This window comes from Mercenaria mercenaria, chromosome 11, assembly GCF_021730395.1.
Source record: "Mercenaria mercenaria strain notata chromosome 11, MADL_Memer_1, whole genome shotgun sequence".
Taxonomy (NCBI): domain Eukaryota; kingdom Metazoa; phylum Mollusca; class Bivalvia; order Venerida; family Veneridae; genus Mercenaria; species Mercenaria mercenaria.
In genome coordinates, this window is record NC_069371.1 from 49,247,273 (window position 1) to 49,269,837 (window position 22,565).

General features: G+C 32.7%; 2 protein-coding genes and 1 long non-coding RNA gene across 4 annotated transcripts; 2 read left to right on the top strand and 1 right to left on the bottom strand.

The window, feature by feature from the left end:
* Positions 1-112: 112 nt before the first annotated feature.
* LOC128546577 (uncharacterized) lies at positions 113-10,304 on the bottom strand. Its single transcript, XR_008366030.1, has 3 exons — positions 10,030-10,304; positions 7,951-8,071; positions 113-6,345 (listed from the first exon to the last, which is right to left on the bottom strand). It is a non-coding gene; the product is annotated as an uncharacterized LOC128546577 (long non-coding RNA).
* On the top strand, positions 9,236-13,180 carry LOC128546576 (uncharacterized). Its single transcript, XM_053517397.1, has 4 exons — positions 9,236-9,564; positions 10,312-10,482; positions 11,188-11,313; positions 11,803-13,180. Exons 1-4 carry the CDS (start codon positions 9,377-9,379, stop codon positions 11,942-11,944), a joined length of 627 nt encoding a protein of 208 aa, XP_053373372.1. The 5' UTR covers positions 9,236-9,376; the 3' UTR covers positions 11,945-13,180.
* A 4,663-nt stretch (positions 13,181-17,843) lies between these two features.
* LOC123532184 (uncharacterized) lies at positions 17,844-22,360 on the top strand. 2 transcript variants are annotated; one of them, XR_008366029.1, is made up of 5 exons: positions 17,844-18,165; positions 18,730-18,900; positions 20,500-20,625; positions 21,004-21,135; positions 21,385-22,360. XR_008366029.1 is itself a non-coding variant. In XM_045313551.2 (4 exons), exons 1-4 carry the CDS (start codon positions 18,011-18,013, stop codon positions 21,524-21,526), a joined length of 594 nt encoding a protein of 197 aa, XP_045169486.1. In that variant the 5' UTR covers positions 17,856-18,010; the 3' UTR covers positions 21,527-22,360. The 2 variants fall into 2 exon arrangements, 1 of the variants encoding a protein (XP_045169486.1); XM_045313551.2 differs by lacking the exon at positions 21,004-21,135 and having other exon boundaries at positions 17,856-18,165.
* The last annotated feature ends 205 nt before the right edge of the window (positions 22,361-22,565 follow it).

Genomic DNA, 22,565 nt, shown 5'->3' on the forward strand with positions numbered 1-22,565 from the left:
ATGCACCTAAATGGTGATAACAGTGGTCACACTTTATAATTTTGACTGCTGAAATCACTTTAAAAAATGAAACTATGATCAGCATTATGATCAGTGTGAAAAAAATACTTGTATTACTTTTGGAATGACACTGAACCTACTTTGGAAATGAAACTAAGATAAGATTGTTTCAGCCATGAAACTGCGAACGCAAAGCTGAGACCTATATGCTTATTGTTAGAAACAAATATTAAACATACAATGCAAAAATACGATAGATATGTCATTTGGTAACAAAAGAAAAGAAAATACGCGCGTGTGTGCATCCCGTGACAACTAATAAATAAAGTACATGTTAATTGTAAACCTTAACACATCATGGATTACTCATTTAACATCATATCAATTCATTAGCCATCTAATACATAAGCGTAGACATTTTCAGTACCAATATTGAATGAGTTTACAAAAATAATGAGAAATTCATTCTGTACTTTATTATATCGTATATACCGTACAAAGTCACATGTAGCAAAATCAGAACAAAAGTTTTGTTTCTGCAAAAATTATTTAAAAGGCTGTACTTACATCAAAGCCTAACAGTTTGTTTAGATATACATATGTATAAGAAAGTCGACGTGAAAGTTCCCGTTTTTACCAGATACATATATATATTTAAGTTATTTTCTTTTTTTTTCCCCCATCTTATTTTTTATTATTTTTTTTTTTTGGTTTAACGTCGCACCAACACTACTATAACTTTTGACGGTAGACGAAGATCCCCGGTGCCCAACCGTGCATTATTTCATTACGGGCGTACATCCGTGTAGAACCAACGACATTTCGTAAGCCAGCTGGATGACTTTCGCACTTGCGAGGTTCGAACTGACATCGGTGAGGGCAAGCGATTTGAAGTCAGCGACCTTAACCACTTGGCCTAAGAGGCCTCTAAGCTATTTTCATCTGGAAAAACAGTTACGAAAATACGATATTTATGCTACGGCAAGGTCACGCGTTTTAACTAACATAAAGGTCATGAAATATAAAAATATATACTCATACACAATTGATCATTCTCTTTACTGATTATAATTTGATTCTGTCCAAACGAGCCTTTTACCCGCATTCAAATTATAATATATTTCTTCGTCTTATGAATGTCGAACGGTTTTTAAGTTTGGAAATGCTGATCAGATGTGTACATTAAAATAATTTAATTTTTATGACACAATTTAAATTTAAGAATAAAAATGATGTTAGAGGTATCTGTTTCTTAAAATGAATATTTTGTGTATCGTAGTATGCAGTATTGAGGTACGTATTATTTATTAAACAGTAAACAAATCAAAGCTTGAAGAAAATATAAGTATTATATGGAATACATAAACAAGGATGGACTGTTAATGTTTGTCGGTTTTTCTCTTTAACAAATTACATGTGCACTTTTATAACAACAATGAATGAGACATTTCCGATTAAATCCTAATAGGTCTACAGGAAAAATACTTGAAGCGATATTTGAAAAGAAAAGGGAAGCACTGCTCTTACTGGATTTTATCGGGGAGTTTCTGTGTAATGGAACCGTCCGCCTCTGCGGAGCTGGGGAAATCGAGTCAAGCATTCATTTATTTTATACAACAATTACTAAATCGTGGAAATCCTTAGTTCTATAAACAAAATTAGCCAATTTTTATAATACATCCATATCGTTCTTCTATTCAAAAAACAAACCACGGCAAAATTACGCTATATTTCACGTGATACAGCTTACGCGTGCAAACGTGCGTTTAAATGTAAACTGTGTCTCAGAGAAGAGCATGGAACAAGCTAGACGGGGACACCTTTGATCTGGCGCTAGGCAAGACAGAAAGCCCAGGTCAGCCTTATGAGTATAACGCTCTCATAATCAGGATCGTAAATTGATGATTGTTTGAATTATAGAATTTGGAATTACGGATAAGGCCGTATTCACAGACATTCCAGTATTATTCACAGAATGTTCGAATGAAAGGAGGACACCGAACATGAACTATCTAGGAAATTTAAGACTGACAATTATGGGACAGAGATGGAACATTTGAAGTTCCGGCGAAAATGCGTCGAAGCAATTGTGAGAAAAGGTTTCGAATAAAAGCAATTTTGAAATTTATCAGCTTATAGTATGTATCGTATGTACTAAGCACTTCGTTGAGTTTTAGGATAGCAACGAGTAAAACATCGGTTTAAGGACACTAAAGTGAGGTAAAATGGCACAAATCGCACAAATAGTGAGACGTGTCCGTATTGCCAATGCGTGTTTAATGTAATACCATGGGACGAAGACGTAAATAATGGTGTTAAGAAATGTTTACCATAACCGTTCACTTTTTTTGTAAGTTCGAGTTTAATCTAGATTAATCTGTGTAAAAAGTGAACGGTTATGAAACGGTTATAAAAAGTGAAAAACATTTCTTAACACCATTATTTACGTCTTCGTCCCATTTAAGTTTGGAAATGCTGATCAGGTATGCACATTAAAATAATATCATTTTTTATCAAATTTGATGATGGTCGTTTCCGTTTATAATGGCTTCAAATCATTAGGTAATATTAAGATCCGTTTGTGTTAAGTAGCTTCAAGCATTGATTCATTTAACAAGAATTATTTATTCGTGGAAAACATAACAAATAACCAATGAAATAGAAATGCATATAAAATACATCCAGTTCTTTAATTCAGGAAACCTGGCCACAATATGCTATATTTCACGTGATGCTGCTCACGGTTACAAATGTGCATTGCATGTGCCATTGGAAAGAGCATTGCATAAGTTAGACGGGAATACCTTTGATTTGGCACTAATCAAAAGAAGGAGTTAGCCCAATACAGCCTTACGAGTATAAAGCTCTTATAATAAAGGCCGTGAATTGATTATTGTAATCTTCTTGTAAATGATGGAATTTGGAATTTAAGGAAAGCAAATATTTAATAAAGCCTAATTTACACACAAGCCAGTATGACTTACAGAATGTAAGAATGTTAGTAGGATGCACTTAATGAAACATCTAGGATATTTAAAATGAAACCTATGAGTTAAGGGATGGAAAACTTGAAAATTCTGTGAAAATGCCTTGTCACAATTGTGAGTAAAAAATACTGAATAAAAACCATTCTGAAAACTACCAGCTTATATATTGCATGTACCCAGAACTGCATCGTACAGCATTTCCGTTGTGCTTTACGATAAAAGAACGAGTAAAATATCGGTTTCAGGACACTAAACTGAAAATCTGTTTGTACTATAATTGATTTGCGAACATGCTGATACGAGCAACGTTCTAAAAATTTTCAGATATCACAGGACATATTTTCTGATAACATAGTTATATAACAAATTGATAAGTTAAACTTAACTGGCATAAAATATTTCAATCTTTTATCACGTTTTTATGAACTTGAATTCGTTAAACTGTTTCTTGTTGATCGCGATCGCGTATTATTCATATCCGAAAGTTATATACTTACTTTGTATTTTAGTATTAATTATTTAACGAAAGATATGAATCTCTAAATGTACAAACATTTTGTGATTACAACAGTCAATATTCACAAGTGTTACGTTCTGTAAACTGCATTGTTTACATGTTAAGTATAACAACTGTCAACGACCTTATAATATATGTATCGTATCGTATCGTATCGTATCGTATCGTATCATATAGTATCGTATCGTATCGTATCGTATCGTATCGTATCGTATTGTATTGTATTGTATTGTATTGTATTGTATTGTATTGTATTGCCTTGCGATGCATTTGCATTTGCATCTGTGTATTTGCACTGTACCGTATCGTACCCTACCTAACCGTACCGTACCGTACCTTACCTTACTGTACTGCACCGCACATAACAGCACCGTACCGCACTGCACTGCACTGCATTGTATTTTATAGTATTGTATAGACAGTAGTTCATTTGGAAGTTATGCATGACTGTTTTATACACGAGCTCTGTTTGCGAAAATCAGCGGCAATTAACGAAAATCAAAGTATCAATATTAATGTTATATATAAAACAATCGTGATCTTTCACCCGATACAGTTTGAAAATATAGAATCACATCCCATTTACAAGTTATGAAAGTGTAAACAAAAGCTGTTGGATAACCATGTAATTATTGCTAACTTTAAGATTTTATGTATCATAAACGAAAGAATCAGTTATTGAAAGGGAAATATATCAGATATAATCCGATACTTGAATGATAAATAGCTTAATCCTAAACGTTTAACATAGTTCAAAATGTTTGCTGAAGGGAATTAGTTTTGAATTATAAGCTGTAAATTCTATGTTATCAAAAGAAGACCTCCTTTAGGTATTAATTTTATTATACTTCTCATCTTAAAAATATGTGACGGATTAAGTGGTGTAAGAAAAGAAAAGAATGCAAAAGTTGTATTTCATTTTGTATTCTTGACTTTGCAATCCTTTTGCAAACAAACTGCAGTTGGTGCAAAAATGTAGGAAAAGCTTTGGATAAATGAATATGATAAATAGTTATTTCTCTTAAGTTATTACTGAGGAAATATAATATATACAGGAGAATAAAATTACAAATTTAGTAGATTAAATCATCTGAAAAAAAGTCTGATCCCTACAAAGAAGAAAATGTTAAACAGGCAAATTTTCTTAATAACTACAAACACAATAATCTCAGTAATCTGTCGGAAGTCTTTCCTACTTCTTCGTGGAATTAAAGGGGCCTGTCTCATCAAGACACTTACGAGATTTTTTTCTAGTATCAAGTAACTATTCACTATAGTCCATTTAGTTTTTTAATCAAAAATAAAAACAATATATTTCGAGTACATGTGACTGAATACATTTAAAAAGGTGAATCTGCATTCTGTATTTAAACAAATATTTTCGTAAATCTGAGTACTATATACATGAATTGAAAAACATATCTTTCTCCGCATAAAGGTAGATTAAAAATTGGTCTGTAAGTAGATATTACTGAACCAACAACGAGTTTTATCTACGTTTCGATTTGTAATTTGTACAGGCCATGTTTAGTCAGTACACAAGCATAACTTGCTGAAGATTACCACCATATGTATCTCTAATAAAAATTATAGTTTAAATATTTTATTATTGGTTTACTTGCATATATCTAAAAGTATAATTATATGTTTCTGTGCTTTTTATCTAAACGTCCTCTTCCTGATGTCGTGAGAGAGCTTTTGCTGTGAAGTAAGTCCATTGTTACCTAATTGATGTCCTTGACATTGATGTACTTGTCATTTCAATCGTTATCAGTTTATCGAGTTAAAATTATTCGTTGTTGAACTATATAAGTCATTGGCATAGGGTAAATATCTATCTACTATATTTGTTAGTCCCCTACCGGTGGAACATCGAGGGAGACTATAGGAATGCCCTCCGTCCGTCCGTCCGTCCGTATGTCCGTCCGCAAATCTGGATCCTGCAATTACTCAAATAGTTTTCAAGCTAGGTTCGTATACCTTGGTATGTGAATAGAGGGCAAAAATTATGCATGTACACCACTTATGATTGTAGGCCATAGTTCAATGTCATATTGAAGGTCAAGTTAAAATTGTTTCTGCTCCATAATTTTATATGCATCGATGGATTATATTAGTGCTATACACAAACGTTCCCCATGACGAGACAATGTGTCAATTCATGATCTATGCTTGTCGGTTAAAGGGCAAGCTCACAGTTTAAGGTCAAGTAAAAACTTGTTTCCACTCCATAACTTGTATATGCATTGAAGTAGTTTCTTACCACTACAAGCAAAGTTTCCTCGTGACCAGAAAATATTTCGCATACATGACCCATGCCCGGTGGTCAAAGGTCAAGGTCACTATTGAAATTAAAGTAAAATCAGTTTTTGTTTTCCTTAGCTTCTAAATGCCTTGAAGCATTTTTATACACACTCAAACGATATATTGCTTGTGTTGCTTGCATGACCCATGCCTATTAATCAGAGGCCAAAGTAGCAGTAGCATATGATTCAAGTGTAAATGACTAACACTGTTGTAAGCAACCACAAGGGACAAACACTAACAAAGTTTTCTACCGACTTCTGTATTGCCACTGCAATACCCGGTCACTTGTTATGACCGTTACAGTACTGTATCCATAATTTCATTCATCTGCCAATTGAATTACTTCATATCACATCGATGATTATAATGAATACAAATGTATGTCATCTCGTCCGTTTGTTCGGCAGTGTTTTAGACGAGCCAGTATTCTTGCAAGGTAGGTACTTCAGATCCTCGAAATAAATCAGTAGGTTTTCCCACATTGTTACAATTTTACTATCAATTGCACTTTCATCAAAAAAACATCCGGCTAGTCTGAAATTTAATTAATGATGTATGAACAAAATAATTCGACACTTAAGAACGGTTCTATACTATGTAAGCTTGAAGAAATTACTTTCTGAAACATATGAGAGCAGAAAAGCAAAGGTCACCGCACTCGTTTTTATTTTATTTGGCATTTTCTTCACCCACTATTGATGTTTGTTTGTTTTGGGGTTAACGCCGTTTTTCAACAGTATTTTAGGTAGGTAACGGCGGGCAGCTAACCTTATCAGTATTCCTTGATTCTGTATAAGTACAAACCTGTTCTCTGGAAGTAACTGCCAACTTCCCCACATGAATTAGAGGTGGAGGACGAATGATTTATGATACAATGACTTTTATAAAATCGTCATGGAGAACATACGCCCCACCCGGGGATCGAACTCATGACCCCACGGTCCGTAGATCTGCGCTCTCCCTATTGAGCTAAACGGGCGGCTTTCACCCACTGTTGAGCATTTCTAATATTATGTAAAATTGAAAAATTGGGGGTACTTTATAAAACATATACATTTATGTAATATCCCACTTAATGTTAAAGGTATGTCAGGTCTTACATGTTACTACGAATACATGGTGGCGTTAGTATTATATAAGAATAAATGTCACTAACAAATCTCTTTCATCATGGAAAATACGTATAGCACTTTATATTATCTTGGTAGTATCAATTAAAAGAAAAAGGATTATATAGAAATATCAAAATTCATCAATTTTTACATATATTTCTTAGATGCACGATGACCCCAACTTTTTTCTTGCCATTTTAAAGCGTATCGTATTTGTGGGTCATTAAATCAGCAAAATATTCTTAAAATCTTAACAACAGAATTGTTTGGTACATTTAGATACGTATTGTCCATGTAAGAATATTTGGAATCTTAAAATGGTAACTCAGTTTTAATAGCATAAACAATCAATATTGACAGAAATATGCATTTGGTCAGGTAAAGTGGAGTTAAGGGTTCCTTGGAGTTTGGGCTTTCGTCTTTAGCTATTGCTTTTGGCTAACACTGCGTTAATGATGTTTCAAAGGTTGGATAAATAATTACTGGAGTGGAAGAGACCTTTAAACGTTTTGGCAAATATTTGTAACTAAACACAAAAACAAAGAAACAAGCTTACTGACTTGTTTGTAAGCCTGATTTTGAATTAATTTTATACAAATTAATTGTCCACTGGTGATCTCCCACAAAACTTCCCAAGTTCCATCTTGTTTTGACAAAAAATCACGACAGGGTCAAGTGTTTCCTATATGATTTTATAACAAAACCTTGAAAACCTTCTCATGAATTTCAATGTTATTTTGCCGGACTGTTTCTTCTTATACCTGTTTAACCTCCGAAACTCTGGTGATATAGGGCCATTATAGCCCTCATGTTCTGGTGTAAGAATGTTCTCAACAAGAACCTAGTATCATCATTTCATGCACATTATTACATTTTCTTTATATAAAATGTGCATGTGGCTAAATAAAGTTTGTTCTTATCTGCAATGCGTTTATTTGTTCCATTACCATTTTATGGTAGGCATGTGTTAATAATAGATCTCGAAACAAAAATAAGCTGGAAATATGTTATCAATGGGGAGGAATACCTTTCAATATCTGTTAAATGTCACATGCTGAATTATCTTTCTTATGGTTATAACGTTGGTCGATGTAATGTGAACTATGTCCCATGCATAGAGACAGTTCTGTGCTTTCTTTCAAAGGCTACTGAAAACATTAAAATATGTGCTCTCGGTTATTATAAATATATCGAATAAATATAAAGAAAATTATTATGGTTTTGTACAAATAGACATGGCCGCACCTGAAGTGACTACAACAAAACTGTCACGAGACGTTGTAACGCCGTATAAATCACATATTCCTGAAAAAGCAGTTGTAAATGCTCTGTGCGAGTACCAATTCAAGTGTGTTAAATCTCAAGTAACACGTGCACACGCTTGTTGCTTTTGACATTACTTACAACTGCATTCCCAGTAAATGAGTTGAACAAAAACATTCTGAGGCATTTTGAAGTGACAAAGAAAATCAGCTATGTTTTTTACAAATTATACTTTCTTGTTTTTATCAACGTTTTGTAACTCAACACATCAATAATCTAAAATATATTTTTACTAAATGTTCCTCCTCTGTTGAATTGTTTAAACAATGGAAAAGGCAAGTCGGTGGTAATATCAGACTAAGATTTTGATAGCAGGATGGTCTTCCAATGCAACCGCTTTCATAGCTTCGGGTATTGTATAATCACCCCTTGGATATGGTGCCTGCTTTTAAATTTTGTCCTTTGACAGTTTCTGTGATATGCAGGCTCCGTTACCTCAGATTCTCTTACTAAATCCAGTTTGCTTAGTTCTGCCCTTTCTTTCCTCTTTTAGTGCAAACCCATTATTTAAACTGGGGACCATACGTAACTATTCATGGAATAACAAATTAATGCATCATTGAAGGTTCCATGTGCATGTGAACAAATCTGAGGATGTCTCTAAAAAAAGTATACTTGTAACATGTGTAAATTGCGAGTTCTGCTCAACCCAGGGCGGGACGGCGTGGACGGTGGCATGCATTTCCACTACCGTCAATCAAATCTAGCCTGCAATATTTTCATTTTTGTCAAGTTTGGGGACCTGTGGAGTTTCCACTTTTTCTATTTCATAAGAACACATTTAGTTTAATTATTGTGAAACAGAGGTAAAAGGTAGTTAATTAAAAATATTTAAAAAAAACCACACAGTTTAATGTGATATTGATGTAGATTGTAACTTATGAATGTGAATGTGATTAACTGGTCAATAGGATATAGTTGTTTGTCACTCATCTACGTCATAAACTTGAAATACTTGAGAACAATAATGACATTTAGTGACTGTTTCCTGGTTATCAGCTAAGTACGGGCTCGTGTCTTTGATATAAACACTGATTAGTTATATGAATGAGAATCTATGAGAAGTGTTCATTTAAATAAAGATACGATGTTTATGATACCTTGATCAGACTTTAATAAAGAGTTATTCTATGTCTCTATGTCAGTCTTCGCTGAAAATGAAGAAAATGAAATTGGTAATGTTTGTTTGTTACTTGACATTTATAAGTGCCTATTGTTTCTCTGTGAATGGTGTATACAAAGATCAAGGGGCTTCAAAATCTAGAACAGAAATGGAAATAGACAGTGGCTGCACTGAAAAATGGTGTGAAACATACAGGTATGTGTTTTATTACACATATACATATATATTTATAGGTTTATTACAATTATAATTCTTTTACGTAGCAGATGATCACCACATGATTTATGGTCCCCTTAAGTACAAAAAATATGCGTGTGTAATAAGTATATCTTAGAAACCTTTCCATATGTGTCCCTGAAAGATATATCCTGTATTTATATCCGTTATACCCGTTCCCCGAAAGAAATTAAAGAAGTCAAAATGATGGACAAGGAATTGATGGTGTTGTTTTTGTAATTTCCCACATTAATTATTCTTCTTCACACATATATCTCTTCCATAGGCATGCTAATGAAATTTCATATAAATGTATTACCCTTTAAACTGCTGGATCACAGCAAAATAGATCTACTCGAACATTTTCGTTTGCAAAGAATTGATACAAAATATATAACTATCTAATATCAAGAAAAGTAAAAATCAGTATAAAAATATACAAACCCATGTGGAATTTTCATTTTCATCATTTTTCCGGGGATAGACGTCTTGGACGGAAGAATACAATTCCACTATCGTCCATGAATTAGCTCATTTTTATATTTGTCGAGTTGGGCGAGCTATGGTGTTTCCACTTGTTCTAGTTTAGATGACTGACTCCTTTTGGACGTTTGCTGTTGTATTTTCAAGGGAAAATATGCAACTAAATAAAATAAAATTATTATATTATGAAATTTTTACTGCAAGAGTTTTCGAGTCACCAATGCAATGTTTTTCCATTTGCAGCTTTTCTGAGTTAGAGAGAATGTACAGAGGTTTATTTTTGTCAGAATTAGAGTTCTTTTTGCAACAGTTGCTATTTTACCTGGATAGAGATATAATTCTGTATCGTGAAGGGGTCAGAGACTTTGACTACATTGTTGGATCTGACGGCGATGGTGATTCTTGTTGTGTAACGTAAGTATACGTTGTTGTGTAACGTAACTATTCGTTGTTGTGTAACATAAGTAACGTAAATATCCGTTGTTGTGTAACGTAAGTATCCATTGTTGTGTAACGTAAAGATCCGTTGTTGTGTAACGTAACTATTCTTTGTTGTTTAACTTAAGTATCCGTTATTGTTTAACGTAAGCATCTGGTTGTTGTGTAACGTAAGTATCCGTTGTTGTGTAATGTAACAATCCGTTGTTGTGTAACCTAAATATTCATTGTTGTGTACCATAGGTAACAATTGTAATGTCACGTCTGTAACTGTTGTTGTGTATTGCATGTAATCAAATAAAATCTACTTGCACAAATAGTAGAAACAAGATTTTGTTCTTCTTAAACTGTGCAGCGTCAGTTTTTAAGAATTAAATATTTACGTGTAATATTACATTAAAGCAGTTTAATATAATTGTATTTATGTGCAATTTATGTTAAATAGATATCTTACAAAAAGTTTAATGTGGAAATACTTTGGTAAAACTCCGTCCATGCGGCTCGATATAATACGTAAAAATTACATTTTTGTTTGCATGCTTAGCATTTTAAACGTCGAGTAGAAATACCTGCATACATTTTATCTATTACCGGCCCATGAATACTTAAACAGCTTCGACCAACACTTAAATCTGCATAACCATGGAAAACATTAAGAGGTTGTTTCATTAAATGTTATAGGAAGCAAATTGCTTATCGAAACTATTCACTGCAAAATGTGATGGGTGTGACACGACGCGTTGTTCATCTTACCCATCCAAATCCCAGGAAAAACAAGTACCAGTACATAACACAGGCAACATGCATGTAAGTGCTTATAAAGTTTAATGTTTGTTAATAGTCAAATTTATCATCTTAAGACACTTCAATAAATGATCAAACGTCCTAACTGGTCTTAATTATGTAAGTATATCAGGTAACACCAGACAAAACACCAACTGAAATATAATCCTGTTTGTTTCGGTAAACTGTAGTCGTTGCCATAAAGGCTACCAAAACAAACATGGTTATATTTGTGTGGTGTTACCTAAGGATACACTCAAAGAATTAAGACCATTGTAACCTTTATGACACCGACTAAAGTTTACACTGTTTACGATTAAAAAAAATACTTCATATAGCTAGAATACTAAAACGCTGAGTAAATTAAAAACTGTTCATGTACAAGAACTAAAATGTATTTCTTCGCACCAAGTTTCAGTTGTACCGTAATGTACTAATACATGGATAAAAATAGAAAAGCTTTATGTAGTTTATTTGTTACTATATTTACCTATCAATGTTTCTGTCTTTTAGTGGAGTCGGCTCATGTGATGGCATATGTGTTTTGGAGGATACTGTGAGAACAGTCCTTGTGTACGACAGACGATCAGTTACATTTGATCAGGTTTTAGTACCGAGCTATTGTTCGTGCAAAAGAGCAGACAATAAAAAATGATCACAATGTGTAAGTTTATGGTGGAGAAAAAAGAACTTGGGTTAAGCATTGAATGATCAAATGTGACGCAGAAATAAAATGATGAAACTTTATTACAAACCTGAATTCATTCAACAAACGTAGAAGACGCGACAGTGACAATTTTGCACCCGCATTGTACGAAAGGTTTTATGCTAGGCAAATGCATAACATTTATGTTATAGTCAATCACAGTACAGTATGATGTATAACATAACTTGATATCAGATATGAATTCGAATGGCCGTTCTTAAAATAACGGAGTGATAGCTTATAGCAGAAGATAAATATGATATCAATCTTATATAATTACGCATTAATCAAGCAATGTTTGAGAAAAAAAAATGAAATTGTATGTTGTAGAAAATAACCAGAAGATCTAAATCTACTAGCATTTCGCTTCTAAATCACATGTTTAATGAACAAAAAACTAAGATAAGAAAGGAATACGTACATACAAATGCTATGCTTTCGAAAGCCGCATAAACGAAACTGGTGGTAGCCGTATGAATCGAACTTCGTGGCTATTAGGGAACAACTTAATACCAAATTTATCATTTAACAAAATATAAAGTACATTTCATTACTTATATATAGGCCGTAAGTAAACACACGTTAAATGTTATAGATTCACAATGCTTACATTAAATGGTATTTCAATGCGTCTTACATGTAAGTACATAAAACTCCACAAAATCAGTGATGCATGCGAAATACTCGAATAACTGCAAAACCCTCCATGACGCAACTGAAAAAAAAACATATTTAGTGTTAGATAAAGCAGTCAACCGACATTCCTTATTATTGCGTCGCAAACCATATTTTGTCTTTATATTACAAAGATAAGACTATTTCTTATGTCTAGCTAAAGTTAAAAAAAAATTCTTTTGTTAAAGGCTCTAGCTAAAGTTAAAAAAAGAACGCTTTTGTTAAAGGCAGTTACTAAATAAGTCAATTAATATGCAGATCTGAATTGAAGAATAATTTTATACTGGGAATTCGTTATTATCATACTAAGCCACATCCTACATTCATTTGACAGTTTGAACACTGCGGATATAGATACAACGTGATTTTTGTTTAATAAATAACATTTTCTCATCAGCATAGTTAATGATAAAACATTAGTGAACGTTTGAATTCAATGTAGTGCAATAATTAATGATATGTTCAAACAAAGAATTCAATATGCACTATTAAATAAAGTGTTAATCATTACATTGTATTATTATTATTTTTCTTGTTATAATATCTGTAAGAAAATCCTATAGAAGCATAGAACGTAACAAGTGAAAACAATAACAAACTTTGTTTGTTTGAGTCTGTTCAATGAGAAGTAATAAATTGTCCGCTCACATCGGCTTAAGACGAATTATGCTATTCAAATGTGTTGAATGCACTCCATGATCCAAAAGTACAAGAAAATATAACAGCGTCGAGTACAAGTACGGGAAGACATTTGTGACCACCACGTGGCACTTAAAGACTGTTCTTGTGATATGGGTTAAACAATCTGTAAGAAGATCCTTTCGGTGCAAAGTTTATCAAATATGCAACAGCTCTCACGCTCCAAACATGGCTTTTTCAAAAGCGATATTCTAGTATTCAAATTTATTAAATAGACCCCATGATCAAAATATATTAGAAAACACACTGCGTCCAAGTACGTGGAGATACTTCACAGCAGCTGCATTGTATAAAAAAAAACATCGTTATGAAGCTTAGACCATAAACAATGATAAACAAAATATCCATTACAAGCTAATTTTATGTACTTTCATAAATCTTGGATGATAAACAGAAAACTCACGGACAATGACGCGGCCGGGGATCGAACCCACGACCTCCCACTCTCGATGCGGACGCTCTACCACTAGGCTACCGAGGCGGTATCATAATATCTAATGAGTAATTATGATCAGTAATTCAGATGAAATTGAATCAAATTTCAAGAGCACTTCATGTGAAACGAGATTGCAGTGTGATATCGAAAATTCTTGAACTACTTTAGTATCAAATTCTCTGTATTTACTGATTTCAACTTAAGATTTACTAATGTCATGTTTACTTGTCTGATATCTAAACTAAAATACAGAATAACCTGTATCTTTATCCTTCGCATGAAGATATTGTAAATGAAAGAAAAACACACAAAAGAAAACTAAAAGAAAAAAAACTGCAGCCATGAAAAAGTAATTGCTAACTTGGTCTTGTTGAACCTTTTAGGTAATGAACCATGTAACACCCATCAGGACACCAGACCAGATAGAAAAACATACTGTACCCTAGGTATACCATAAGAACCACGATCATGAACGGGAAAATGTACTTACCCATTTCTCACCTAAAACGCGCAGTTCGGTAATTTATCTTCCATCGTGCACCAGTCACATTGTCTCAGTATTTCATTTCACAGAGACACCATATAGTTTATGCTTTCGTCAACGTTACAATTTTTTTTTTTTTAAAAATGGATGAATTCCCCTCATTTTATGTAATGTTAGTTGCACAAATGTTACAATAGTATTTCATTAAGTAGTATAAATGAATTCCTGTGTATTTTTACAATAATATTCTAATACTCATGTCAGAGAAACATTAACAAGGCATATTGCCGTTTTATCATTTGATTTACCATAGTTTACCGTTCAGATGCTTAGTATTTAACCAATTCCTTTGCATCTGAACTCTGAACCGTGGTAAATCAGACAATAAACCACGCAAACGTATTGATTAATTTGTATTTTTGTTTGCCTCATATTCCTAAATATTGCTTGGGAAAGTCACAAAACACAGGACCATTTATCCTAAGTGCATTTAACTAGATAAATATTTTGGCAACATTCATAAAATGTTTCTATTCTAGGTCAACATTCAATTTGGATTTTTGGATTTTTTTTCTGAAAATTTAATTCTTTTTAATCTTGTAAAAATGTGAGATAGACACTAAATCATTATATTAGGCCATCTTTTTTATTATACAAATTCAAGTTAACAGCACGTCTCTTTATGAACGAAGTGTTGAAGAGAGTATTATGTACACGATGAAGTCTCTCACAATGTAGCAATACACAAGAACCTGACAACGCTGATAATTTTAGAATTGCAACGGTATTTTACGACACTGTAATTGAATCGCACATTGTCTGTCCCAGATGATCATTGACATTTAAAATAATTGAGTGTTGTAAATCTAGCATATTTGATTGATATTTTAGTATTATGATCATAATATAAATAAACAATAAATGAAAATATAAAATTTCCATCGTACCATTCAATAATAATATTATAATACGATCAAAAAATATATCTTATATACGTATTTGTCACGATATATTTTAACAAGTATATTTTTGTCTCTCTGTGAAATTTAACATTTTTCTGTTGTTTTTTTTCATGCTTACAGTTGAAAATAAGACCCATATCTCACTAGAAAATACGGGTCTATATTATAGTGTGCCAACTCTAGTATTATGTGCAGTGATTCGGAATGATGGCTTCCGGTCCTCCACATCAAAACAAAGCCATCTTGTTTTTGAACAACAACTACCAGACAACGACATTTATGAAAGAGTATCATCATTCAGTAATCAATATATGAGACCGTCACGTCTCTATTTACAAGACATTTTTTAGAACGGAACCGTTTCATAACGGAAATTGACATAGCGTTTGTCAGGAGTTAGCTTTAAGCACTTGGATCTTGGCAAACATAGCTGGGTAAGGGCGTAACGGAAAACTTTTCAGACATTATCACAATAATAGTGACACAAAAGTATCGTTAGAATCCATCTTAGGGTCCCCTGGCGCCAGTTTTGTCGTCAAACAGGTGCTAAATGCTCAGGATGACCGACATATTGACAGTTAATTCAAAGAAAAAGTAAGGAATCGGTTTAAAACAATTCTCTTTGTTGGACTTATGCATTGTCATAGAAAATTAGAGATTTTTTTTATATCTCTTGTCATATATGATTCACGCTCAGATGCATATATTTCATTTTTCTTTTCAATCTGATATTCTAAGAATATAAAAAACAACTTCGGTCTCATTTCATTAAAAATGTGCCAGAGAATGTTGTTGATAAACAGGAACAGAATAGATCATACGTTATATTCTAGCAATGTCATATACGTTCCTGTTGGGCCGTTGTTCTTGTCTTGAACATAACGAAAAAATGAGAAAATATGACTATGTGCACATCACAACATATCCCTTTTCGATACAGAAAGCTATATCATAACAATCTAGATGTCAGGAGTTATGAGAAGAAGAAATTTTTATGTTAAAGGGAGATACATGTAAGGCAGTTATCCAAGTAGAGAGTAGGCATAATTACATGATAAGAAAGGCACTACTGTCGATGAACGTAAACGGCCAGGATCATAAAGGTAGGAAATCAAAAACTTCATTCAACAATACTTTCTACCATGTGAGTCAAATATTAGAAAACAATATACTGAAAATAGAAATTAATATATCCTATTTTCATAGCCAAATATTGTGGCAGCCACATTATTTACAAAGTGATTATATATGTTCCTTTTAACAAACAGAATGTCATAGCTGTGGGTTATGTTTCCCTCATATATGAAAACAATGTCTTAATTAATTCTAAAGAGTGTTTAACCAATTAAAAACTAAAAGTGACGTATCTCCTTACACATGCTCTACACTCATCCTAAAATAATTTTTCATTAGATATTGATTTTCATTACATGTGTTATATTAGAGTGAAATATATCTGGTATTTTTTTACAATGAAAAATATCAAATACATTTTGCACTGGTAAGTAAATATAAAATGAAAACATTTTGTCAAAATATGAAATAAAAAGAAAAGTTATTTGTTTTACCTGTAGGATAAATTATATATCTTTCACTCATAAACATCATATCTGACATTTTCGTCCGTGGCTATGCCACTCGTAAAGATATTGCTGCTGCTGCTCTTCCGTGGATATAGTATCTCAAAAAGCATTCACCGTTTACCATTAAAATAATTGGTCATTGAAGTTGTCAGGTTGTAGAGTTCTGACTATGTAATATGTAATGTAAGACCATAGCATCAGCGTAGTTATCATAACCTTAAAGATGAACAATGATTTATTGGCATTAACTAGGATTTTGTGATGACTATGTTGTGACTGTTTGGAAAAATAAACATATTGTGAACGAACGAGACACTTGGCAGGATAAACTGCAAAATTGACAAGATATGTTTCAAGTTTGATGTTTACAAACATTTCATAAAAGTGCATGATTGTAATGATTATGTTATCATGTGTGTGGAAAACATCCATACTGTGAACAGAATAAAACACATTGCATGAAAAACTGCAACATCGTAAACATCTGTTTCAGTCGTGACACATTTCATAAAGATGCATGATCTGTATCACGTGTTATAATAAGTGTAATTTTCAAGGTCATCTTCTCAGGAAATATCTAATGGAGATATTTTAAGGCGTTGGATGGTTTCAAGGTTTTGAGAATCGTAAAGTCAAGTTAAATTTCAAATTGATTTATTTCGAAACTTACTTGTTTATTTTTTATGAAAATATTTGATTTGCAACAATGAATACGAATGTAATGCGCACAAAGCAAAGTTTACATATTGTTCATCTATTGATTTTCAGTATTTTTCTCTGAGAACACTAATTTTTAGCATCTCCATTACCTGGATTTTTATAAACTGCTAGTTTCTATTTTCTAAATACCACTGCATTGTAAATAACCGTTGTCCGTGATCATCCTCACGCAGCGCAATAATATAATTATAGTAAAATGATCAGAGAAGAAACAAAATGTTTCCTGAACCTGGTTTGTTTACATGGGAAATATGTCATTGAGATGCAGACGATAAGTTTATATTTGAATATATAGACGTCAGCAACAGTTACTTAAGTATTTCGCTGTCGTTTGTAAATTTAAGCCGACGAATAACCTTCCTTGCCGATTTCGTTGAATATTTCTGTAACCTTTAGAAGACTGAAACAGATATTGTGACATCTTGATATATTTCTATAACATTAGACTTGTGTAAAATGGAATTATTTGTAATTATAAAAATGTTGCCGTTATCATTATACATATGTTTTCTGTCAAACGGACCTATTGCGTTTGCTTTCCGGCGAAAGGATATGCCTGAAAATGTCGTCAAATATATAATATGTAAGGAACCCTGGTGTGAACAGTACAGGTAATAAGTTTTGTGTTTCTAAATGCTTTTAATTTCTATGTTGATTTACTTTTTTGTATTCAAAGTTCACTCGTTTTTCCACATAACCATTTTAGCTACTTTTTTAATTGAAAAATGGTAAGTCGATACAATGCATTGAAATGTCAGTCAAAAATCTATCATAAAATATGACAAATTTTAAAAGGGACCAGCGTAAGACTTAGTGTTTGCCCAATACAAAAAGTATTGGCAATATAGAAATCTAGTGTTACAAACTTTATCTGAGACCAAGAGATCTAGATTTTAAACATTTCCCCTGGCTATTAGCTAGATTGTCCATTACAAATTGATTACAGATTGTCAATTTCATATCCTTTTCGATTTGTAAAAAGCTCCTTTTTAACGATGACCTGGGATAAGTATGTCGCAATATTACCCGTGCGTTCCGAAAGAGTTTGCAACTTTCGTAACTGACAGTAATGATCATGAAATTATGTTAGAAATGTCAATGGATCCAGTTTTTACATTCAACTTCATATTCAGGTATATGTACATTTTTATACGAGTCTTATACATGTATTTCAGCCCCTCGGAAGTAGCAAAGATGTTTCCAGGCGTGTTTCTCACTAAAGAGAAATACATTATTCAAAAGAGCATATACAATGAAACAAGGGCAAACTATCTGCGTAATGAAGGGGTCAATGACGTAAACATTATTATTGGCCTCGGAGGAGATGGAGATTCCTGCTGCGCCACGTAAGTTGCCTTATCAACCGGAAGTAAATAATAATGACGTCAATGTCCAACGTGTTAAATATCATAAATTCTGATCTTCAGTCAGAAGTTTAAAAACGTATTCACATTTTCTGTTTGAAATACGGCAAAGCAGGAAGAACAGTTTGAATGCCGTTTACAGAAGGTGTTAAACAATAATCCATTCTAGGCGGTATATACACACTAGGGTCTGCCTGATTTTCTAATGGTCGTCCCATTTAAAAAACTATTTATGTTAGTACAGTACCATATCTGACGTCAGTTTTCGATTGCTACTAATGAGCTGAGTTTTTTTAGAAGCACTCCTTTAATTCCAGTAATTATTTAGATTGTAAAAATTAATACACTAGATTAAATCAAATATATGTATTAGGACATAAAGGACATACAGCACTCGTTTTAATACAAAAATTGTTTATTAGGATATAAAGCACTACCTTCGATACAATACTTAGTTAGCCGGATTGTTAGGACATACAAGTAAAGCGCCCGTTTAATAAGATCATTTTTAGATTATTAGGACATAAAGCACTCCTTTTTAATAAAATTATTGTTTAGATTATTAGGAAATTGAACACCCTGTTAATAAAATAATTGTTTAGGTTATTAAAACATAAAGCACTCCTTATGATACAAGTAATTGTTTAGATTATTAGGACATAAAGCACTCCTTTTAATACAATAATCATCTAGAGTATTAGGACATAAAGCGCTACTTTAATAAATAATTGATTAGATTGTTGGACATAAAGCACTATTTGTTTTGATATGTGACAGTTACACCATCTAAATTTCGAAACAAATAATTTCAGTTGAAAACGTTCTGCATGTTTGGAACAAATATTGTTCTGCAATATAGAATTTTATTAAAAGCATCTTATATCCGAAAAAAAGTTCGGCCAATTATTTTGTAAAGCCGATTGAAAGTATTGGTTCAAGTATGAATTTCTTTGTTGATGACATTTCCGTATTGTAGATTTTGATGGAAAGCTTTAACTACTTTCACTCTTATGGCTTAACTAAATTTCCGTATGCTTATTTTTACAAATTTCCTCAAATATCAGTTGGAGTGCTTACATTGTTGCCTATTTTGTGTTGTTATGTTTTTTATTTTAACAAAAACATATCTGTTGTCAAAGTAAACCGTAAGAAAAACAATTACACTGACTGCTTAACACTTAATTAAAGGGATACTATAGATTCCCTTAAACATTTATGATACCCGTATAACGGTTACCAGAATTATTCTAGGTTTCCCGGATAATTGACGTTGCGCCGTCACTTCCGGTTAATTAAACGTGCATTAAAATGTTTTACAAACTACAAGAGATACAGAAAGACGTCGATGACAAACTTAAATTTGAAAAAAAGATCTAAGATCTGATATACATTTTACTAACATTTCTTAATTTCAAGGAACTATGAGAAGATATGAAGACAAATATGACTAACAAGGACGTAAAAACATGATCAGTTGTTCATTTTGTCCTCTTGTTGTCACAGTATGTTTGAAGACATTTCCTACGTTAACTTAAAAACAACCTTTTTTGTACAATTTACCAATATGTTGTTTACTTTTAGGACCTACAAGGCACATATAAACTCAAGCCTGAGCAATATCGAGGGAACAGAAAGGTCTATCGTACACATGACAAGTGTTGAACCGCCAATGTATCAGTTTATACCACATGCTTACTGCGAAACTACGTGTGTATTTCATTTTGTTCTCTTAGATTAATAAACATTTTGTTTCCAATTATGTTATGATACTTATATAGACTCTAGTGTCGAATTAAACTTACAGAAAAGAAAGTTCAGTGTGAAACAAATTGGTTTAAAACTGCGTTTAACTTATTTATTTGCCTAAAAGTATCAAGAAACCATCTTCTCGACTATGTTAAAATGTCTATACGTTATGGCGTACTTTAAGAGTTAGGTCCATGTTTCGGAGAAAAAAGTTTGAACATCACCAGATCATAGAAAGAAAGCATTGTTTTACATGAAAATTAAACAGCAAATAAAACATGTATATTATTCTACAAAACCAATGTCAATTTACTCATATATATATTGAATTCCGGAAAGGGACTGCATGAAGGGGCCACACTTCTGGACAGTTCAGCGCCTTTAAAACTCACCATGTTTAAAAAGCTGTTACATGTCTTCGTTTTGATGCATTTGCAACAATGTACCAGTGTTTAAACTTAACACAACTAGGTGAAACATCGTTTTTGACAATTGTTTATATTTATTTCTTTACAAATGGCTTTTTTTAAAGGGGGGCAACTCCTTTAGAATATTTCAAGTATCCAATTCTATGGGACAGAACAGTAAAAATGTACTGGACAGATGAGTTGTTTTTCAAGATGTTGTTCGTTTACTAATAATTTCTGTTGTTTTGTGATATACTGCTAAACCTTAACACGTAAATGTTTCTAAATTTTAAACAATTCTTTTTTATTTCAGCACAAGTGGGGGATGTATTGGAATATGCGTCCTTGAGTATGTGACATTAACGTTCCTCGTGTACGACCCTATGGCCAAAATCATGATGTTCGACCAGTTCCTGCTACCCGGATATTGCTCTTGTAAACGCGTTCTTCAATAAGTATACCTAAAATAGGAGAGATAGTATGCCTTCCGGGTATTTATCAGGAATACTGAAATGAAGAATTAAACTTTTGATGATGTTTTATGTGAATGTTTGCCTTAACTTCAGTTTTGAGAATGAATTCGTATTCATTTTTTATATAGTTAACTTAAAACATGGTGACTTTATCGCGCCGTGATCTGCCATATTGTTTAAATGTTACTGCATATAATTATAAGTCTTGTTAAATGACGGAGATCAGAAGTATTTTGTAAATAAAATTTCAAAAACAATACAAAATATTTTTTTCTTTTCATCAAAATGTACCAAAATGGTTATAAAAGTGATCATAGTTTGTAATTTTGACAACCAGAGAATGAGACTGAAATCACTGTGTAAATGAAACTGTGGTCAACACTATGAGAAAGAAACGTACATCTCATTTTGAATGAGGTTGAAGTTAGATTGGAAGTGCCACTAAAATCGTTTCGGCAATAAAACTGCGATCACAAGTAAGATCAATGGAGGAATGAAACTGAAATCACTTGCGACTGAACCAAACACGCACATTTGACATAAAACAGAAAAGAGCAACAGGGAAGAATGTAAAGAATATAGAATAATAGTAGACCAGAACCAGTTTCAAATCAGGACAAATACATTATAAATGCTTACACGCTACTTCGAATCTAATCGTATTTAATGACGTACTCTGGAATTAAGACTTAGACGAATACTAATGTCCAATTTTTGGACTGATTAATCAAAACTACGACAGCATTAAAAACGTTCTGATAACTTGTGACGTTACTCTTTTACCATTGAAGTGCGAATATACAAATGTATATCATTTGACATGTTCCGTTGGCAAGTTCAAGTTATTTACACCGTAAATACAACATAAGAACATCGGACCTATCTTTCATTACACTAAATCTGCCTCACACGGTTTATCGGGTACCGTGTATCGGTGCATATAGCGGCAATAGGGGGCGGATAATAACTTGAGTTCTATTCATTCGCAGACACTTTTGGAAAACTTAATTTGTTACGGTTG

Bases quoted from the DNA above. Each gene is read 5' to 3' on its own strand.
- LOC128546576 (XM_053517397.1), top strand. From the start codon at position 9,377: ATGTCTCTATGTCAGTCTTCGCTGAAAATGAAGAAAATGAAATTGGTA. The intron at 9,565-10,311 runs GTATGTGTTTTA...TTCCATTTGCAG, and splicing joins AAATGGTGTGAAACATACAG to CTTTTCTGAGTTAGAGAGAA. The intron at 10,483-11,187 runs GTAAGTATACGT...TAAATGTTATAG, and splicing joins GGTGATTCTTGTTGTGTAAC to GAAGCAAATTGCTTATCGAA.
- LOC123532184 (XM_045313551.2), top strand. From the start codon at position 18,011: ATGGAATTATTTGTAATTATAAAAATGTTGCCGTTATCATTATACATA. The intron at 18,166-18,729 runs GTAATAAGTTTT...CATGTATTTCAG, and splicing joins CCCTGGTGTGAACAGTACAG to CCCCTCGGAAGTAGCAAAGA. The intron at 20,626-21,384 runs GTGTGTATTTCA...TTTTTATTTCAG, and splicing joins CATGCTTACTGCGAAACTAC to CACAAGTGGGGGATGTATTG.